Source organism: Ceratina calcarata, unplaced genomic scaffold (genome assembly GCF_001652005.2).
Source record: "Ceratina calcarata isolate Rehan_Ccalc_2016 unplaced genomic scaffold, ASM165200v1 scaffold1, whole genome shotgun sequence".
NCBI lineage: Eukaryota > Metazoa > Arthropoda > Insecta > Hymenoptera > Apidae > Ceratina > Ceratina calcarata.
Window position 1 is genome coordinate 1091675 of NW_017130860.1, and position 22497 is coordinate 1114171.

At 49.7% G+C, this 22497-nt stretch overlaps 1 protein-coding gene across 4 annotated transcripts in view; it reads left to right on the top strand.

Moving 5' to 3' along the window:
* The first annotated feature begins 8583 nt into the window (after positions 1-8583).
* Positions 8584-22497, top strand: part of LOC108630764 (uncharacterized) — a 51784-nt gene continuing 37870 nt past the window's right edge. Inside the window, exons 1-2 of one of the 4 annotated variants that reach the window (XM_026811680.1) lie at positions 8584-8668; positions 20957-22209. In XM_026811680.1, coding sequence (XP_026667481.1) covers positions 21199-22209 — 1011 coding nt within the window. In that variant the 5' untranslated portion in view covers positions 8584-8668; positions 20957-21198. Of the gene's footprint in view, positions 8669-12298; positions 13631-13664; positions 13781-14755; positions 15315-20956; positions 22210-22497 lie in introns of those variants that run through there. The other 3 variants (XM_018034293.2, XM_026811704.1, XM_018034376.2) reach the window with 3 other exon arrangements.

Sequence of the window (22497 nt, forward strand, 5' to 3'; positions counted from 1 at the left end):
ATCGCGTCGCTTCCCTCGTCGATTCGCGAAGTCATCGAACGCCTTCCGTGTCGACGAGCCGATCAGAAATCGTCCAATAGAAGTTTCAGTTTCACGAAACATTTTTGTTAGAAAAACGAATGTGATTAGTCGTATGTAGAATGTAGTTAAATACATTTTAAGTTAAATATTTCAAGGTGGAATAAAAAACGAGCACTGAGGATATTAGAGTAAAATCTACATGTAAATTTGCTAATGATCGACTGATCCTTTTATTGGAGGACGAATATTTGATACTTCCAGCTATGAAATTTCAACAGTATGTAATTATCCGAATCAGCAAGTACGGCGTTCATTGGAAGTGTGATATAATACATTCTCCTAATTTGGGACGTATCGAGCACGTCGCAGACATTAATTTCTTGCGTAATCGCATACGGGTTCGCTTATCGAAAAAGAGAAAGTCGAATCCGGGGTGTTCTAGCTGGTTCGTTGGAAGGGGGGGGGCTGGTGGAAGGGAACCGGTGGTGGCGCAAATGGGCGAGGCTCTTAATTAAAATGTTTAACGCAGCCGCAAGTACGACGTCGAAACGCGAAACTTAATTAAATTGGTTATGACAATAAAAATAGAGGCTGCCCGAGGTTGGAACGAATCCGAAACGGGAAAGAATAAAACGTGGCGAGCGAGCGAGACAGGTGCCGGGACGAGGAACAGGTTGATGGCGAAAAGGTAAAAGAAAAAAGAGTCGGGGAAAGGGCTGGAAGACGTGCGGGAAAAAGCGACAAAGCGGAAACGTGAACAGTGACGAGCCCTACACATGTAACTCCTGGTACGCTGTCCTTCAGAAATATATCGAGTTTAATTTGTATAGAATTTTAATACGCGTATCAATCGGAAAAAATTGATATATTCGAACGTGCTTGAGCTCCTTTCTAAATTTTTATCAAGCGTCACAGAATTTTGAATACTTTAGCCGAGTATACACTTTTACTATGTATTTCACTTTCAATTAATGAAGTACATACACCGATCGGCGAGGCGTACGGAGGGTTTAATTCGACCGGTAGGCGTCTGTACGCGGATTTTTCAGCAGGCGGCCCGAGAGAATCATGGAGTTAAATATATCGGCGCGAAAGGGGACAGAGGGGTCCCGGGGTGTCGTTCGAGTTTTCCTCTGGTCTGGCCGAGGGAACGAGCGAGCGAGAGGGACGCGGCGGAGAGTACGGCGGTGCAGGATTTGCGAGACGTCACTGCGAAAATACGCGCAATTGAACTTTTCAACCCCGTCGGCCTTCCCCGGCGACCGATCCCCTCCCGTCGGCTTCCATTTACTCTGTCGCCGTCGGATCCTCGGCCCGGCTCGTCGCTTCCATCTCCCTCCCACCCTTTGTTCCTCTTTTTTCCGCTCGATCTATGTCTTGTTCTCTCTCTCCTCGTTTCTCACTTGCCTCCTCTGCCGCCTCCGGCTCGTGGGCCCTTCGCTCTTTTGTCACGGCACCCTTGTTCGCGCTGTCCCACTCTATTTGCCACCCCCCGTCGTTCCATCATCCCTCAAAGCCGTGGAGTTCTAACCGGTGGCACACGAAGGGTCGTTCTCTTCGGGTGTGTCGGTGGGAACGACGACGCGGCGAGCGTACCGTTAGCGACGGTAGTGGTGGTGCGGGCTCTCGTTGGATTTTTCTCCGTCCTTCTTCCGACCGCCGCCTCTTTGTCCCCCGGCGACGCGGGATCCCGGGGTGGGATTTGCAGGAGCCGGCAAATATGCGCCCGATAAAGGCTACCCACACCGCGGCGGAACCCTCCGGAGGGATTACCTGAAGCCTTCGCGGCGATCATCTCCTTCCGGCGAGGCTTTGCCAAGTCTCACCGTGAACGGTTTAATGCGTGATGCCTCTACGTCACCCTATCGTTTCTGCTAATCGACCACTCTCTCTCTTACTCTCTCTCTCTTCCCCGTCTCTCTTGCACGTGTACTGTTTGCGGCCTGTCGCAAGTTTCGGATTAGGGGAAATCACCTCTCTGTACTATGGATGACCACAGCTTCCCGTTCTACAAACTTTTAATTGCGAAAACTGTTTGAAAATTCGCGCGGTTCATGCGGGTTCTTTATAGGAATTAAAAAGTATATTTCCATTTAATCAGATAGGCTTAATATAAGTTGGTTCTTTTATCATAATTCTAAAGTCATGTGAATCACGATATTTTAAAATGTCAAACGTATACATATGTATTTCTTTATGTACAATTTATATAATACTTCCACTGGCTGCGCGATACACCAACGGGTCAGATATATCATAGACGACGGCTGTAGAACGTAGGAATATAAATGTGGTCGCTTGACTAGCGACGTATTATTGGCGAAAGGAGTGAGAGCAATCTCCGTCGACGGCGTCTTTCCTTATACAATAAAAAGATCGATATCTCGTCGTGTTCGGCTGGATGCGACCGCGCCCGCAGGATTCCTTATCCGACATCTGTGTCAAGGAAAAATTCCTTCGATCCACGCTGTGATCCCGTACCTTCCCCTTGCTGCCCATTTTTTTTCTTCCTCAAAGCGGAAAATATCCACCGATGGCCTTTCATAGGATTCCGAGACCAAGATTAATGATTTCATCTCTGCTTTTTAAACATCAATGCGAACTAACGTATCGTTCGAATTTGTTTTATCCCTTGAAAATAATAATATTCATTATTAATCTCATGACACGATCCGTTCAAGAATGTGTAAAGTTCTTTCGAACGGAGCGAGGTAATGTACTGAAAAAAATTAATCGAAGTCTCGACGAGTGTAGTACGAGGAAAATCATCCCCCATTAGATTCCTGGACGGTTGTGGTCTGGTAGGCGCGCGTCTTAATTAAAATTAATTGTCCCGGCCGCGTAACGTCGTAAATCATAATAACCGCGGCCGAAAGTTATGGATGTGCCGCGAGGCTCGAACGGATCTTTCATCTCGATCGGCGATCGATGGTTAACCCGGGTTGGAATCGGGACTCCTCGTGGCGGACAGTGATTGATCGTCGCTGGCGGAGCGAAGGATCCTTCGGACTCGACTACCGTTTCCTCGGTACACGCGTGGAAAACAAGCGGCCGATCGAACACGACGTGACACGGCCGGGTGTCAACCAGCAGTCTGCCTCGTTTCTCATCCCAATTAACCCTTTCGCATTTCACAGATGACATTCTTATAAAATTGTCTGCATTTCCTGTCTGTTTTCTGAACTGTACAGGTCGACTCACTTGTACCATCGTAGACTACCGGCTATGAACATCGTAATAAAAATTAACACAGCATTTCATCTGTCATGCTGTATAGAATATTTAATCGATAAAGCGTACAAAAGATGCTACCACAAAAATTTAGAGGTCGTGCAAAAGATCTTGATTTGCATTCTTCTCTGATAAATGTGAATAAGTAGTTGCAGTGCAACAGAAGGAGGGAGCAGTGAATTATCACCGGGCGCGTAACGCGAACGCGTTGGATCCAATCGCATTAGCAGCTCCCAGGAGACTTTGGGTGGCCGTGCGTTGCGGCGAAGGTAAATATTATTCGAATTCCGCGTGCGCACCGCCATTAGGCCGTCGCTCCTCGGCCCGTTAATCTCCCGGGGGCTAACGAAACACGGAACCGGCCGTTATTAGTGCCGAATTTAGAATTAAGCGCGGCCCCAACCCTCTCGTTCCTCCCTTTTGTTTCCTGCCGGGGGAAGCACCGAACAATGCGAGGGTAATTCTTTCATCGCCACCCCGACGTCGACTTAATTCGCAGGACCACTTTTAATTTCCACTTTCCGTCTCTGTCTTACCTACCTCGCGATTTCTCCTCTTCTCATCGAGTCGGGTTAATCGTTAGCCTATTCAATCAGTATTTAACGAGAGATGGATAAGTTCGTATTTATGAGTTTCATCTGATACTGTACGATGTTTCGCTTGAGTTTGATAAATACTCCAATTTAATTGTGTGCAGGAGATCATAATTTTCATCCCTAACGCAAATAAAGTACACCCTCGACTGACCAACCCTTGCTTGTACACAGTGACAAAATGCGTTTAAGTAAGGGAGTGCATAATTAAATCGCCCCAATTCACAAATTACGAGAGTCAGCAATATAAAATTCTGAGACATGCTTATCCATTACTGTTACTCAATACAACGTTCCGTGAAAAATCTTTAAGAAGAACCGTGCAAAATAAAAGGGGACTAGAACCCGGATAAAGTAGCAGCTTCCCCAAAGGATTCTCTAATCGCATCCGGGACGGCCGTTTCTGAAACAAGCGCGAGTCTTCTCTGAATCGTCGAGAGAACAGCGGCGAGAGGTCGAATCCGAAGACCCTTTCTCACGCGGAGATACGCCATCCCGCCGGATCAAACCAGAATCTCTCCGCAACCCCTTTCCCGATCTCGGAGCATCTCAACCCCTACACTAGTAGCCAACGAGTAAAGCAGCAGTGGCTCGCTTAGCTAGAAACGGGACCGCTTGACCGTTGTCCAGTTTCTCAGCATCCCTCCCCTCGCTCTGCAGGACGGTGTCCCGTGAGAATCGGCCTGGAATCGAGAACTGGTCCAGAGTTACGCGGATCATCCTAGAATCGGATGCACGAAACCGAGGAGAGGGGGTTGATCGCGCGGAAGCACCCCGGGGACTTGTCCAGGAAAAATGAAGTTCTCTTTCAGTTTCGTCGCAATCGTGACGCTCGCGCGAACCAGCAGCTCCAAACTGCGAACGTTTGATAAGACGAGTCTCTGGCTCGTAATAGACAGATAGTGAAGTTGATAACCTGGGTCGAAGATCGGGGCGTCGAAAGCGGCGATTCCACGCGCCGTGCCGCGGTGATTACGCTAATTGCCGCTCTAATTAACCCACATTCGACGACGGCATCGCGTTATCGAGCGACGCTTTGGTTTTTCTGCCGATCCGCCGATCGAGCTCGACCCGGAAACTAGACCGTTCCTGGAAGGGATGCAGGATCGCTCTTTTTCAACTGGAAAACTCACATAAATGTCGTTGATCCATTGGCTTTTGAGGGAAACAAGGGATTTTGTGTCTTGTCATGATAGTTTGAAGTGTGTTGATAAGTGTAAATTGATTTCGTTTTCTTGAGAGGAAGTGGTTGAAACTGTACATACAGGGAAGTGATTTCGATACATCTCACATTCTATTTCTATTTGTATATATTTCACGCTTTTGTAGTATATATTTTCTGTTATACCTTTTTCTCCGTTTCCTGCCACAAAACTATTGGCTTTCCACGCAAACACGGTCACGCGTATAAAATACATCGTGGCACAACAAAAGAGCAACATAACTCTCCTCCCACGTGTCCCGTTTGGGAAACAACCCTTGCAGCCCCGAGGAATCAATACCGTCCCTTCGATCACAATCGAGAACGATTCCCTCACCCAGCGAAACGTTCAACGATGCAACCCTAAACGATTCGCTTAATTTACACCCATAAGCGGCGAGTTTTATGCCCGGTTCGTTCGTTTCACTCGGTTAACTAATTACGCGCGGTCACGTTTGCGGATCATCGCCCGTCTTTTTTCAGTTCCCCTCCTGTAATTAGCCCTTCTTCGTTATTAGCATTAATTTATTAAGTGGCCGAGAGCTCGCGGCCCGTACGCGACGCGCACATCGCCTTTAAAGGCTCGCCGCCTACTCCGTTTCCTTTAAGCCAATTCGTTCGACTGAAATACACTTCCCAAGTAATCCATCTTAACGTAATTAGCCGGTTATACGTTGAGCAGTTAGCGGTCGACGCTAAGTTCCGCGGTGAACTGATTTACCCCTTCCGACTCTCGTTTTCATACACTCACCCTTTTACTCACCGTGAAAAAGATCGCTTGGCCACTTTTTCTATCTAAAGAAAATTCCCTCAGGGTGGCAGCCACACTTAACGCTTTCCAATGTAAATAATGTATATAATTCCTCAGTTTCAAATTCGTTTTCACACCTCTGTTTGAAAAATCGTTAGTAAATCGTTAAAGGAGTTCTTGGGATGCATGAAAACACAGTAGTCTTGTAAATATAATAGTGTGAATATTTAAACTCGTGATCAGCCTGATGTTTAAAAAATTCCCTAGAATTGATGAATAAAATTTTGTAGCCCGACGCGAAGGAGCGGATGCAGTGGCACATCGAAAATTATCAGGTATAAAACTTGCCGAGATTTTTCTGTGTACATAGCTTTCCGCGCGCGATCCAAGATCAACACGCGGGATAACTCGTTTCCGTTAGCCGGCGCTGGCGAATCCCCGCGCGAGTAAGAAAATCCCGGCTTCCTGTACAAACCCCATCCATCGCGGGCCGGGATCTTCCTGCTTAGCGAGGAAGTCGCCAGTTAACCGACGAAGATATCGCGCGCGTGCGAAATTTCACGTCGTTAACGCGGCTCCATTCTTCTTGCGCGCTCATCCTCGAGGCCGCCCTCGAAACGGCGGCTTCCCAACTTACTTCGTTCAACTTTGACTTTTCCAAGTGGTATCTTCGGGGAATTCTCGCTGGGAGATCTTAACCCCTCTATATAACGCCGCATGAGTTAAACGTTGCGTATCCTTGTTCAAATTTTACCCATCCTTCCTTTATTTCCTTACGCTTGTATCGCGTTACTGTGTGACGCTAATTACGGTGCTTAACCACGGTAGAAAATCATTTATAAAATAAGTGTAAATTGTGTGCAACGCTGTATGAATTGAGCATCGCGTATCTCTGTACATATTTCTTGAACCTCGCTTTATTTTCTCATCCTCGTGTCTTATTACTCTTCCATTCGTATGGCGCGAAGCTAATTGCTGTAATTAATGAGAAATTCTAACTGATTAGAATTACCCTAAATTGTACATAACACTGCTTGAGTTGAACGTTATTCATTCCTGTACATATTTTCCCAACTTTGCCCTCATTTTCTTATGTTTATATCTCGTTACTGTGTGACAAATTATAGTAGTTAAGTTGAAATCGATTAAAATTTTGTACAAAATAGTGTAAATATATGATGCATGCGTAAAGTATTAATTTTCCGATTAAGAGTGTTGAGACTTAATTTGGAAGGGAGAGTTTGTTCCAGGAGAAGGTCCTGTTCAAGGGTAATCGGTGTTCCACGGAAACGGCTTGCGAAGACATCCACGGCTCGATATCCACGCGCAATCGTGCGGATAAAACTGCGACGTATCTCCAAGCCCGAGTGTTTCAACTTTTACGGATCTAGCCCCATAACAGGAGGGGCCCGCGTTAAAGGGGTTGAACGAGTGTATGGATTTTTGCGTGGCGTGCCTTCGCAGATAAAATTTTATCGCTTTCGACGCTTCGGCTATTTCATTTCTCTTTTTCCTACTATCGACTTGATCGTTCGAGGAAACTTGTGAGACAAATGTATATAAGTTGCATTTTGACCAAAACTAGATTTTGTTTGTTGCACGATTTCTGAATCTGTTTTCAAATGTACATACGCGTGTGTTTCCTCTTCTTTCAATTATAGCTAAAAATCTGGTTTCTGTCTCTCCCATCTCCTCTTGCATTATCAAGCCCTACTCCGAATTAGAATCCAATTTCCTGCCTCCCTCGCTTTCACTCTGCTACAGCTCGCAAATCCCCAAAAAACCATCATCCCTTTCTCAAAACTCGTTACATCCCTAACGCCGAAAACGTCAAAGCGAATTGGCTAGAAATTCCGCAGTCAGAAGCACCAGATACTTCCACATTTTCAATAACCAGTTTCATACTACTGTAAATATTCCTAATTCTAATTACAGCATTTTCGTTTGCTACTAGTGCACGCCGAAAATCTATCGCAGCTTGAATCCAACGATTTGCTCAAAATTTCTCCATTAACACCGTCCCCTCGACCACTCAGGTTGGCTCGCAACCAACCTACCCTGCCTGTTTCACCCTTACAACTCCTCAAACACTAAAGCGTCGGAATCCAGACCCGGACACCTCGTCGTATAGGAGCGAGGTGTTACCAGGCTGCTCGCGAGTAACCTCAGAATTCCAGGTATCCAAAAGAGGTACGGGTAACGGAGGAACGTGCGGCTCGAAGAAAGAGAACTCCCGAGAGGGCAGCCAAGAAGGAGAGGCTCTGATCCAACGTGGGGCAATTGGACGCGGGCCAGGCAGACGGCACGGAACGGGACGGGACGGGACGGGACAGGACGGGCGTAAGTGTACACGCGGCCGTGATTGCGCGAGGAGAATGTAATTAGTGACGGGACGTTGCCGCGCCGGCACGATCCCTACCCGCGGCTAGCCTCCACGATATCCGGGACAAACTCGGCGGGAATCTATGGACCCCGGGACGGAGAGCTGTTTGCGGAACGTTTCCGTGCGATTATGCGCGCCTCGGCCGCGAGTAACCTGTTCCGCGTTAAGAGCGAGAGAGATAAACAGCTCGGTCAGAAGAGTAGCTACCGTTTCCCGCAATTCGAATTCTCTCACGTCTTCCTATCTTCCTAGAAAATTAAAGAACCAGGGAAACGTTTCTGATTTTCGTTCACGTTATTTTTGTCATTTTAAAATTATAGAAAGATACGTCAGCGAGTAAACTGTGAGACGTGAAGAGAAATTGGGATATTTTAATTCCAGCTCTCTAATGAAAATTTGTTTTTGTCACAGTGAAACTATCGTCATCGCTTAAAGAGGATCGATCGAAGACGATTGTCATAGAAGGAAGACGATATTTGATTTACAGGGTAAGTGTTTCAAATTATTCATGATCATTAAATAGAAACCGGTGTAATTTGATAAATCCATGAACCGTACGTCAGCAAACTAGCCCCACAGGCAAAGTCTCGAATATGAGGAGGTCTGAAGGTTCGGCCTAGTCTTTTAATAGCCTCGTTTAGTGTTTCCTGGCCCACAATGGGCACACCCTAAATAAAGTATTAGGATCCTTAAAGCTGGCAGGTAACTAGTCCCTAAGGGACAGAGTGCGCGTCCTTTACGGATTTTCTCTTTGTACCTGTGATGCGCAAGGTGTCGAAGGGTCTCACGTTTAGGCAGTTAAATGATGACAGGGAACATCCATAATCAGCTAAAGCTACGCGTGCTACTTCATTAATTTATTCTTGTGCTTTAACACACGTCAATTTGCTTTTATCAAGTTTTTTAATGAAATCGTTAACTATCGCGAAATTTTAAATGACAATCATTACGCATTTACTCGGTAATTAATACGTATCGAGATTCGTATCAAAGTTTTGGAATAATCTTCTTAACTATTGTCTCGAAGGGCATAAGTCGATCAATCTAATTCCGCAAAAGCACCATCAATCTCTCTCTAGTAATCGTACATCTCCCACCACCTCCGAAAACCGCAATCGATCTCAGGATCGCTCAGTCACCCGAGCGTACCCCGGAATTAACCCCGAAAAACGTTGTCGCGCGCGTCAAAGCCTCCCTGATTGGTAGTCTCGATGGCGACGGGTTGATTGGTATCATTGTAGAGGGAGGGGAGCATTTTATGCAGCGGCCCGTGCACCGCGACTCGAACTTGAATACCGAATCAGCCGGCCAAAAGAGAGAGGGACAAAGATGCGAGGCGATCGAACGAAGAGGGACCAAGATCCGAAGGGGAGACAAGGAGAGTTTACCGGTTTCGTGGCTACGTAGCCCCGGTAACAGTAGAACGAACGCTCTCGCTCCACCCCTCCGTCGGCGTTTTAATAATCCCCGGGCTCCCTTCGGACAAGGATGCGGCGCAGCTGGACCCCTTTTTGCCTCGTGCCCGGTGTTAAGGGGGTACCGCCCTCCCACTGCGTTCATCTTCTCGTCCCCCGCACGGTTCTCTCTCTCTCTCTCTCTCTCTTATCCTTGTGGGCCGCTTTCATAGGCGACAATCACGCCGTAACCCGAAACGAATGCGTTCGTTCGCCAGGCGGTACGAGATGCGGGCCAGAAGTTTTACATGACACGTGCGGCAGAAACATTTTAAGAAGAAGGTTTTGCAGAATTACTCTAATTAGATCTTCAAAGATGTTTCGGCGTGTTCCACGAACTGGGCCCCGTGTTTTGCCTTTGTGCCCAGGTATTCTCCCCCTGCCCCGCCGTCTTCTTTTCCTCGCCGTGTTCTTTCTTTGCCCGGATTACGATGTTCCTTCTCCGTCGCGCGGCTCGTTTCGCTCCGCTCCGTCTCGCTTTCACCGGTCGAACGCAAAGTCACCCTCGAAGTCTGTCGTTCCCAGCACGAAAGAGACGGGTGGAGATTAAGGCAACTTCGGAGACTACGCCCGCGGGTCTGTGTGCGCTGAATACTTGCGAGGAATAGCTGAGACCGACTTGCCCCCGATCGGAACCAAGTTTCCGCGCGCTTTCGCGCTCCCTGACCGATCGTCTCGCTTCCTGCCGGTCCGGTCGGCTCCTCCAGCGGCCAACAGCCTTCGCTCGTTTCTCTTATCTCCTCCGACGATCAGGAGAGAGCCAAGTTCCCTCCTGGTTCCGGAGAATCATGCTGGTGCGGTAAATAGTAATGATAATGAGGAGATTGTGAAATAAGAAAGCTAACCGAGTTCGTCTTTTTCTGCGATTAAAGTGCCGATTAACAATCGTTTCTAAAAATTCTTTTGCGACGTTCACAGACTTATATTCTACAGAGGAATTTCTTACACAATTAGCAATTAAGTTCACGCGCGTTGGGAGATGGACACCAAAGAAATAATTTATAGCGTCAAGAGAGCTCGCCGTTAGTTCCGCGTTCGAGCGATTCGCAAAGCGAAAATCATACTAATTCTGTTTGCGATCACAACCAGCAGTGACTGGCTATTGCCCTCTGAAGGGCTAGCCAATTAGCAGCGACGAAGATGCTACATAAATCTCCTTAGACGAAACCGCAAGCGCCCGTTACAAACGGAAATCGTTTTTAGACCAACTAGCAACGTTTGCAACCTCCAGTTCGTCATTGACTACGATTCTATTGAAAGATGATACAACGTAGAAGAATTGTTTCTAGTCGGTTTTCGTTGTATCAGTGATCGGTTCGAAGTTGAGAATTCTCCACGCGAGTGGTAAAACGTGATCTCCGGCGACGTTAGCCGGGCAAGGAGGGGAAGGTAGAGATATTTTGGTGGCGCGTATCGAGAAATTTACAAGCAGCGGGCAATACGGGACGAATCGAAGCGGGACCGCACTGCTTCGCTCCTTTTCCCGACGTTTTGGTTTCCTGGGAATCTCTGGAACCGATTCGCGCCATTATCGTGAAATCCAATTTCTCTGGAAGCAATTTCCACCTCGGCTGCCGGGGTTTCCCGAAACTCATCCCGGTGCCGGCTCGTGAGCGGCGAAAAATTCGTGAACAAGGAGGGCGACGGGAGTCGTCGTGCCGTCGTGTTGCACACACACCCGTTACATCCCCGCGGTCACGTTTCGTTTTATCTCTCTCGTCCCGCCTGGTTCTCGCTCGAAAACTGTTTTTTTTCTCCGTTCCTCTCGCCCCGCCGCCCGCCCCACCGTCGTGCTTTCGAGCCTCCAGCACGTTCGTCGGTGTCTGAAAAGCTCCGGTAGGCAGGCGGACCTACGATATGCTACCGCTCGAGTGTGGGCGAGCGCGCGCGCGCTCGAGAGGACGGAGAACGCGGATCGGAGCGGGACGGCGAGCAAACGAAGAGGACGGGCCGACGAGGAACGACCGACGGTCGGACAGAGACGGCGGCGCACGGCGAGCGACGGAGAGGCGCCGAGGAGCGGCGAGGACGGGGCGACAAAGAGAAGCCGACGCTCAAGAGCACGAGGGAGCGGTGTGCATGGTCAGAGAGAGACAGCGAGGGTGGCGTGGACGAGGATGGAAGGGGCGAGAATCCGAGACAAGGATAAGAAGCGAGGAGAAAAAGAGAGGCGGGATTGTGCGCGCTTGCGGAAGAGAGCATCGGCTGAAGCGTGAGGAAAGGGGAGGAGGGCGACGACGACGAGGAGATCGGGGGTGAGAAGCTGGCGGAGAGGCGAAGGGAGTAACGGCACGGAACGGAGCGTCGGAGAACGAGGGAACAGAAGAGAGGAGAAAGAGAGAAGCGCCCCGAAAGACGAGTCGCCCGAGCGAGAGGAGGACGGAACTCGGCGGCGACGGAGACGGCCAAGTCGTACCAAGGGTGGTGCGAGGGAGACGGAATCGAACTGCGAGGGCAGGCGATGCCGTTGGCGTAGTAACGTGCCTTGCCTTGCTCGCCCGCCTGCCTGCCTGCCTGCATGCCTGCCTGCCAGTCTGCCTGCCTGCCTGCCTTGCCTGCCTTGCCTGCCTTGGTCGCCTTGCCTGCCTGCTCGGTTGCCTGACTCACCGTTCGTACGAGAGCACGGCTGTGTGGCGGACTGGCGGACTCTGCGTGGCGCGTCTGTCGGCCCGTTCTCTCTCTTTTTCTCCCGTCTCTCTTTCGCCCTGGCACGAGGGGCGACCGACCGAACGAACGAACGAACCAACGAACGAACGAACGGTTCCCGTATAGGTGGACGGGGGTCCCGGCTCGGCTCTCGGCCCGTCCCGTCCCGTGGAGTATCGCACCGCTCGCCACCCGCTATCCAAAGCAGTTTCAGCCAGCCGCCCGCCTGCCAGTGTCCCACCGCACGCCGAACCGTTTGCACTCAGAAGCGATCAGGGAGCCCTTCTCTCCCTCGACTTCCCCCTTCGACAGAGAGAACCCGCGTGCGCGCGCTCTTCCACCCCGGCGAGCGCGTACGCCGCCTCTATATCCGTTTCTCGTTCTTCCTCGCTCCTTCGCACCCTCGCAACGTCTCTCACCGCTCCTCTTCTTTGTTCCTCCCGGCGGGACGGTCGCCTCCACGTTCCGTCTGCCGCTCGTCTTCTTTTTCTCCCACCGTCGTCGGTTTCCTCCCTGGTTTCCTTCGTCTCCTGCCTGTTCTCCGGCTCTTCTTTCTCGTCTCTTCTCGCCGTCAGTCACACTCGGAACGCACGAGCGCCGGCTCTCGTTCCCTCTTCCTCCCACCGCGCGCCTCTATCCAGCCGACGTTCGGCGTGTTTAACCTCCCGCCGTTCCGCCACACGCCCCCACCACAGCTGGTCTCGGCTTCTGTCTCCGTTGGGAAACCGACCGTCCCATTCGTTCCGTCTCGTTCACGCGACTCCTATCGCGTTCCGCGCGCATACCCGCTCACTCGCCCTCTCTCTCGCTCCCGGAGTAGCGCCGGTGTGTACTTCCGCTGTCACCTGATCGCGGGACGCTTTTCGCGGGTGAGATACCGCTCGGCCACCGAGTCAACCGAGTCTGCCGCCGACGTTGCTCGGTTTTCCTCCGCGCACCCCCCCGTCTCGTACTCTCCTCCTTCCTCCTCGGCGGGACGCTCGCGTCTCGCAACGTGTCTGTTCCCTCCTTCCTATACTACTTACTCGTCTCGCGCTCGTTACCGCGCGACGTCGAACGTGCGGCTAAAAGAAAAATAAGGGTTGGAAAACCGAAAAGGAAAAAGAGCCAAGGAGCCGGTGGGAAGAAAGAGAGGCCCCGGGAAAGAGAGAGAGAGAGACAATCGTCCAACCGCGACTGGATCTCTCGCCTCTTCCTCCTTTCACGGATCTTCGCCGGTGCACACGTCTGAAGCCGACCGACTGGAGAGGGAGGTGACACTTTCGGAACGTGGACACGCGGCACGCACGGATCGTCACGGTGGATACTACTCGAGGAGCCACGGGAACTCGCTACCGTGCTCTCGTGCAGGTCGGTGATACGGTGTGTCGTGCGAGTCAAGTGCTTCGCCTCTACTTTTTCTTTTTTACGCTCCCAGTCTTTGCTACCCGCATTTTCGTTCTCATTTTTTCTTTGCGTTTTCGCGCGAGTGACACGTCGGCCAATCGAGGATTAGAGCAAGTGAGTGCGTACACAAATTCTTTCTACGCTACGGCGATGATTCGCGGCTCGGGTATTCGAAAAGACGGCGGTAATCGCGCCTGCGAGTCTTTCCTTTTTTTGCGCCGTGTTTTACGGCTCGTTAAAGCTCACGGAATCGTCGCGCCGCGACATTCCCCTCTATGAATATGGAGATGAACGGACGGCCGTCGATCCCTCGCCTCCTTCCCCTCGGCTTTCTTTTCGCACGCGACCACCGCGCGTCTCGCCGTGACGAACGTCACGCGAACGACGTCGACGACTCGGCCCGGGCCGGTTGCCATGCTCGCCGTTTTCCGTCCTCGAAAAAGTGTCACGAGGAAAGTGATCCAACGCGTCGCTGACGGCCGCGTGCTCTGTTTCGAGCGCGTTACGCTTTCACGGGTAGAGCAGTCTCGAGTCAGCCGATTTTGGACGCGATCATTTATATTAAATCTGCGATACTCGTCAATGGCAGCAGTGTCGACGTGTTGCATAGTGATCCATTCATCGGAATCGATGAGATTACTCTGTGTTGTAATTACTGTGATCCTTTTCGTGTGAATCTGTGAAACGGTCTTCCTAAAACCGCAAACGTTTTCTCGAGTAAATTGTGCAAAGATTCCTTTGGTACGTGGTGGAAAAGGTAACAAAAAGAAGAGAATAAAGCGTATGGAGAAATCAAAAGGTTTCTAACAGAAGGCAGCTTTTGAGAATTGCTTGTTTCCTCGCGGGTTACCGCTTAGAGAGGAAACAAGCGTCTAAATTAAAAACTTTGAGACGCGTGTCATTTCGTAGGAAATCAGTGAAAGGTTAAGAAAGAAGAAGGTGGAAAAATCGCGTGCGTGGAAGGAGAAGAATTGAAAAAGTTGGGAATCGCGTCGCGGAGGAGGGCAGGAAGCGTGGGAGGAGTGAGGGCAGGGTGAAGAGGGTGGGAGAAAACGCCGGGAGTCGCGGCAGCGTGTCGGAGGAGATAGCGGCATCCGTTTCGGTTGCGGGACGGTCGCCACACCCGCCCGTTTGGGAATTCAGCTTACTGCCGCTCGGGACACCAAGCCGAACCGTTCGACGCGACGCGCTTCTCTCCTCCGCGGTTCACCGTGCATGTAACGGGAGGGCAGTACATATCACGAGAGGTGGCTGTTCGCGGCGCGTATTAGATCCCGACCGACCGCGACCGGCGCAGAAATTGCCTGCCCACGGTCTCTCGGTTTTCTGCGCCGCTTCGTTTCAGACATTCGAACCACCGCGGGGCGCGTGAGACACACCGGTGAAAACGTGACGGCGGCGAGGGAAACGAATTCGTACCAGAAACAAGTGTTCTTGTGAATGACAGCTGAGGATCTGTAAACAAAGTTTCAAACACGTCGACACTGTGCCATTGTGATTGATTAAAAATAGTGTTTGTGATCGTCCAAAATCGGCGGACCGATCGATGATCATTGGTGATCAGCGATCCGTTGGTAGTAATTGAGAAAATCGAGGAAGAAGGAGAAGCGGATTTTGGAAACTGTTAAATCAGGTGTTCTCTTCTCTGGTAAGGTGTTTTAGCCGTTGTTCAGCTCTCTATTTACGATTTTTCGCAGTTCGATTTTCATTCGCTTCCATGACTTCGGAAAAAGAACTATTTAATATTGTACAGAATTTAATACCGGAAAAATCAATAATTGAGCACTAATTCAATTTTGTAGTATTGGTTAATGGATTAAATAAAAGAAAATTGTTCGGAATGATCTTTTATTAAAACAGGTCGGAATGACGTCTGTACTAAAAAAAATCCGCACCCGGAGTGAGGAAGAGTCTAGCGTTCTTCAAAAAGTTTTCGGGCATTGTCAGAGCAAACCGAGCCCTACCGAGCACATTATTTATGGCCCAGGCCTCCAGTAATAAACAGTCATAGTCTACTGATTGGCATAATAGCCTCGTGTTATAAATACGCTATAAATAATCCAACACGTAGAAATCGCGACACATCCGTTAATTAAGAAAGCGCGATACCTTTGATTAAACGAGAAAATGTCGCGGAGAAATTCTTTGGAATTGCGCCGGGAACTCTCTCGTGCAGAAAATAAAACGCGAAAATATGAAACGTCGAATCGAGTCGCGGAAAAATTCCGATCAAGCCAGGAAAAATATCAAAGCGTGGCGCAAAAGTGTGTCCTCGCCGAGTTGTCGAGTCGAGGTCTCGAAAGTTTCCTGACGCATGGATACGCTCGGCTATTCCGAGCCCGGCTCTCGAATATCCGTAACCTACCCCTTACCGTGCCAGACCCCCCTTCCCCGCCCCGTCGGCACTCTCGGCCCCGAGGTAGGAACCCAACAAAAATTTCCCGGCCCGATCCCGTCGCCACGGTGAAGTTTTCCGGAAGCCGCACACCTCTGCCCGAACACGGATCTCTCGCACCCTTCGATCAATAGTCTAGGTAAACACGTTTCACGCCGCTCGGAAACTGCCAAAAGTGCAACACACATCGGGGACACAGGCCGGGATTGCCCTTTTCCACTCTTAACTTTCCCGGCCTACCCATTTCCATTGAAAGACAGGTAGACGATTTTTCCCAGGCCCGTTCGAGCAACGGATCCCTCGGTCGAGCCAAAACTGAATCGCGTACGAGACTGCGCTAATCCAGATATTACTGGAGAAAAAAATTTTTTTCTATGAACGCATAAAATTCGCGATCTACTATTAGTAGGAGAGAAACGACAAGACGTGTACCGATGGCCGAGAGGACGATGCGACAGAAAAGATATCAGCTGCGTTGCGAAAGCGATGTTTGGAAAGGAAGGGTCGCGCCCGACCAAAAGCGGCGCGTTACTACTTACTACTCGCGTGCGTATTATATACGTACGTGCGTGGTTGCGTGCGCGGCTCGTGTACGGATGGCCGCGGGCCACGTCGGAGTAGGTGTATACGTACGCGGTAATACAGTGGCCATGCGAGCTTGATTACACATTGCGATCACGAGTGTTCCACGAGCGGGCGGACATAAGGCCTTTTGTCACACCATGGCCTGCGGGCAGGAAGCACGTAGCGTGACACCGGGCCGCCTCGCCGCGGCGTGCAAGCGGCACCCACATTATACGCCGCGCGTAATATGTATATGACGTCGCGTCGGTGAAGAGAAGGTCGGGACGGGTAGAGGGAGGGTCGGCTAAAGTGGGATGGGCGGAGGGCGAGGGCGGCGGGTGTTCAGGGCAGAGGACGCGCCATAATACTCGGTGGTCCCATGCCGGTACGTGACTTGTATGCCGCTTTAAGCCGCGCCGGGCAGAGAGGAGAACGCGAGGAGGACCTGGTTTCTGCCACCTAAAGGAGCGCGCGCGGCTGCTATTGCGCCCGGGTTATTGGATCCGGTATCGGTCGACCGCGAGTTTCGACCACGGTAATCGATTGCGCCCGCTTGCCTCTCTCTTTCCTCTCTCTCTCTCTCTCTGTCTCTCTCTCTTTCGAGCTTTCACACGTGAGGTCGCAGCACGCTGCCAAATCGTCGAGGGTCTCCGCTTAACGGCCCGCCTCGTGGAAAATCGGGACGCGTTTGCCTCGCGAGATTTTCAAACAGGATGAATTATTTAGGATCCAGAGTGGCAGGCATTTTGAGAATTTTCAAGAGACTTTCTTCGAACGAGCCCGAGAGTCTTAACTATTTTTATTTACGAGAAATTCTGATAACAGCTCGATCAGATTGAATGAGAGATAATTTTAGAATCAATTAATGATTCGGTTCTGAGATATCGTTTCGAAGCATAGACGCGTGTCGCGATGAATGAATTTAAGATCGGATTCTTACTGGAATAAGAATAGAAGCCACAGCGATTCGAGGAATAATCGAAAACACCTTTGGAATCGACGGGTTGCAGCTGCGAAGCTAAATTGTCGTCGGATCACGTTCAAACGGAACTAGGACAGGTCGTGGAAAATCAGGACGCATCGCGTCCTTCGGTGTAGGATTCAAGAAAACTGACGCGAGTTTTTAACAAAAGAACGTCACTAAAAATATGATCCGTGAAATTGAAGATCGAGTGGCACGAGAGGAATCTCTAGTAACCGTAACACGACAAGGGATCGTACAAAGTTTCTGTAACGACGAATGGCAGTCGAAGGGACATGCACTTACGTTTTAGATTTGCATTGACGAAAAGAAAAGTTACGTGGAACCCAGGCGTGGAAAGCCGTTAGGTAGGAACTTGTTGCGTTCTGAGAAAAATCGTTACGAGGCGGTCGCATGGCGAACAATCGGTGAAAATCGGCGCTGGCGGTGCGGTGGTACGCACAGAAGCCTGGTTTCGCGTGAAAGGTGACGTGACGCCGTCAATTTTCTCGTTCGCGCGATTAACGTCCTCGGCGTGTCGGCATCGGTCCGCTCTAATTTTACCCGTGTACACCGCATTCTTAGGCAGTACGCGTTTCCCGGTTGAATTCCGTGCCACGCGAGCCGATCTCAAGGATCTGGTTTTTCCGAGACGATCAGAAGTATCCGATCACCGAGGAGACATCCGCGTGTCAAGGCTCGCCGTTCTTCTTAATTCATGCCCCTTCCACCGACAGTGACCCTGGCAAGAATAGTCATTTGTTCCAATCGATAGTTTCATTTAAAAACTACCCTTTTTGTCTACAAAATCCTTCAGCCTCGCAGTTTCTCAGATTCAGATCGATTCGATTATTTCATTAGACAGACTACTAGCGATATTCAATATTTGGGGAATCAGAAGACTGTATAGAATCATCTTCTGTGTGTTAAATTCTCTTATCTGGACGTGCTATTGTTCGATCCAGGCTATCGCTGTAGTGCGCAATCCGCTTTATCGAGTTAGTGCTCGCCTTGACGATTATCTGATACGCTCTATATCTACGAACGTCCTGTTCGTCACGCCGTCGCATGGCCCTCGATAATTACCGGAATAAAGTCTCACTCGATTAGGCCAAGTTTCTCGATCTCGTTCCCAAGATTCGAGAAACAATTTTTCAATAACGTTATCATATCAGGGATAAGAAAATTTCACTCGGGACGATTTCATCCAGCGAAGAAGGTCTCATCTCGATTATGGCCGAGGGGTTATCTGAGATAGGGAATAACGAAGGGTGAACGGTCAACGAGGGGTTGAAAATTGGATTCCGTACCAAAATAAAAACTCATTAGCGACCCTGCAGAATCGAATGAAATATACTTGGAAAATTTAAGGATGTATTGGCTATACAGTCAATCCCAACAGTTTATGCACTTTAGAAACGCATTTTTTAAAAAGAAATCAGACGTCGGAAGAACATTGCTAATAATAAACAACAAAAAAAAATTTTCGATTTTTCCGAGATTTTTCCAAGGGGTACCCCTTCAATTTTTTCCAAATTTTCGTTTTTGGCCAATAACTCCCAAACCGTTGGACATACGGAAAAATTGCATCAGACCTTTCTTGTAGAGGACGACGAGATCTACAATTTCCATGTAAAAATTTTTCGCTGGCGTCAATAGTTAACGAGTAATTTGCAAAAAACTGTTTTTTCGTTTTTCGTCTATAACTCGTTAAATATTAATGCTAGCGAAAAAGTTTTGTATGGAAATTGTAGATCTCGCCATCCTCTACAAAAAAGGTCCTATACAATTTTCTCGTAAGTCTAATAGTTTCGGAGTAATTAAGGAAAAACGAATTTTTTTGCCAAAAGTTCGCGGTTTCGACGCTGGGATGGTCTGATTTTGTCAACATCAATAAAATGCCAAATAATCATACGTAACTCGTTAAATATCGAAGTTAGAAGGAAAACAACTTTTATTTGAAGCATTTTTTGCAATTTTGAATTGTTCCTAACAAATGACGGAGTCCCGATTCTTCGAAATCGGCACGCGCCCAGCCACTTTCTCAATGACGCTCCAACATGGCTAGGCAGTGACGGCACGCGAAGGAAGTCGGCGGCTGGTTAAATAACCGGTTTCCTAATTCGCTGCGCGCTGTCCGAGTCGCGCTCGCATCTAATTGCATACCATCTATGTCGCGCCGACGTTCTAACACCTGTCTTACGAAAATCCATTAACGCGCATCCACGGGCCCTTAACTACTCAAAATGATACGGACGGGAGATCAGTCGTACTCATTTCTCATATCATTAATCCGTTTCCTTCCAAGATAATTCGATAAATGTTTTGACATGATTTAACGTCTACGTGTCCGAGGCTTTAATTCAGTTGGAAAACCGATATTTTTTAAGATCGTCTTCTTTGAATTTTTTCGACGTCGACTAATTTGCATGAAACCGCGTTCCTCCGTCGTTTTCCGCGCGACGGAAGCGTCGCGGCTCGTTACGCCGGAACGATGAATCGCCGGCTCCTATATTGATTTCGTCGAGCGTCGGTTCGTTTAAAGCGTCGACAGTTATTCGTTTTTTTTTTTATTTTTTTTTTGTTGCGTCCTCGCTCGAGTGTAACACTGCAGGATATATCATTCCCTCGATGACTGCGGAACGTAATGATTGTCAGAGGCGTCAAAATGAACATACACAAAGTTTCGAACATTTGTGGGACCAGATAGAAATTTTCATTAGTAAGAGAATAAACGGAACTAGTTTTTACTGTGTTAGAAGACAATGGTCACACGTCGTGGTCTTTCTTTCTTCGCCCGTTAATCCTGACGGACGCCCAGTCCTTTGTCAGTCTTCCTTCGAAGAAGAGGCTTACGACGCGACGACAACCCGTCGAAGTTTATTATGACAATAGGTTGCGAAATTCGATAGGCCGGTGAAAGAAATCTGTAGGGAAGCGCGTAATTGGTTAAACTACAATTTTCCACCGCGGCCAGGGTTGAGCAACGCTTGTCCCAGCCTGAGGTTAATTTCGCGCGAAAAGAATTTGCAACAGCGGTGAGAGAAAGGCGCCTCGCGACTGGGAAACCAATTTCGTATGCGAATTTCAGCTTGCATTATCCTTGCACTCCGCGCCTCGGTTCATTAGCGGGCCCAACCTCGTTTAAACGTTTCCGTCGCTTAATCGCGCGTAACTGATCCAACTTGTCGCGCGTGCATCCCCCTTGGCGAGTCTTAACACGTTGCAAAATCGCAAGCACGAAGTTTTCGATCGAATATAACGAACTATACGTCATGATCGAGTATTTAATGAAAAAATTTCAGTGCCGATGAGAATGAGATTTTTAGACGATGAACGGTCGTCTTGAAACTTATTTTTCTCGTTGCAGGCAACCCGGAAACGAGGACGGCAACGAGTGGACGTGGATATACAGCGGGCAGAGGCACGGCCCTCGTATCTATCGGCTTTTGTGTGTGTGCTCCGTCTGTCGACGCGTGTACCATCGTCCGGACGATAATGCCGGTGGTTGACGGTTTCGGTGATCGACGACGACGCGGCCGGTGAACTAGTGACAGTGTGAAATCGATCGTCAGCAGGGCAGGCAAACCGCACTAAATATACCCGGGAATAATGGCCAGCGCGACAATGGGTCTCCGTCGCAGAGTGCCGGTGAACAATTCGCCGACCCCGTCGCACCAGTCCGCCTCGCACTCCAGCAAGCGTTCAAGGTCCGAGAACAACAACAGCCCGTCCCATGGTAATCTGAATTCGATGAACGGGACGCGGGACGAACCGCCGACCAAGAAGTCCCGTGGAACGTCGACGAACGCCAGCAAGAACTCGCCGGAGACGAGCCCGTCGTCCAAGAGCCGAGGGTCTAACTCGAGGTCGGCGAATCAAACGAAGACGTCGACGCCGACCACGGATACGTCTTCCAGCAACGGACTGTCCAACAGCTGGCAGGCCTCCACGAACATGTCCGACGTGTCCACGTACGCGACCGTCGCCGGGCTGGGCATGGCGCCCAGTCCCACGACCGGCCTGTGCGCCGGAAGCCTCAGCATGCCTACTCCGATCCCGTACATGTCCACTTCGATGGCCACGTTCGTCGGGAATGCGACCAATCTGGGCAAGAGCTCGTCCGTCTCATACCTGGACATCTCCAATATGACCTGCGGCTCTCTGAACTCCGCGGGTGCTGGTCTGAACTCCGGTTACGCTAACGGGAACTCGAACGCGAGGGACGCAAAGAACGGTGTGACCATGCCTTTTCCTGGTATCGCCAACGGCACCGGTTACATGCAAAAGGGACAGGAAGCCGGTCTGCCGAAAAAGTTTCAAAACGACGGTATGTTCAACGCTTATCAGCCGTGGGTGATAAAGACGTATGGTGATTTAGCGAAGACGAAGACGATCACGATTAAGAAGTACGCGCGTATATTGAGAACGCTCAGGGGCGAGGAAGTGAACAGTGCCGAGAACAGCAAGTTCCGGTTCTGGGTGAAGAGCAAGGGGTTCCACATCGGCCAGCCGGAAGGATACGACGCGAAACCGGCGGACAGGATTATCGGACGTCACGCGGTGACGAGTCCCGGATTGGATCCGCCGCTCTACGTACCCACACAGCTGCCGCACAACAAGGTGAGTCTGTCTCCTCTTGGATTATCTTGCTTTTCGAGGATCTAGCTTCCGGCTGCAGCCGGACGGTTCGAGGAAACGTTTGAGGATAGACGGGATTGCTTGTTTGCTAGAGCTAATAGCTTGCAACGTTGAATGATACGAGGAAACGATACTATTTCCAATTTATTCGTTTCGTTTAACGTTTTGGAATTGCAAACTTCGCTGGAACGGAATTGCGTGCTTGTTCGTCGGAACGAACGAAGCACCTGCGATTCAAAATCGCGAGCCTCCTGCTTGGTAACCAAACGT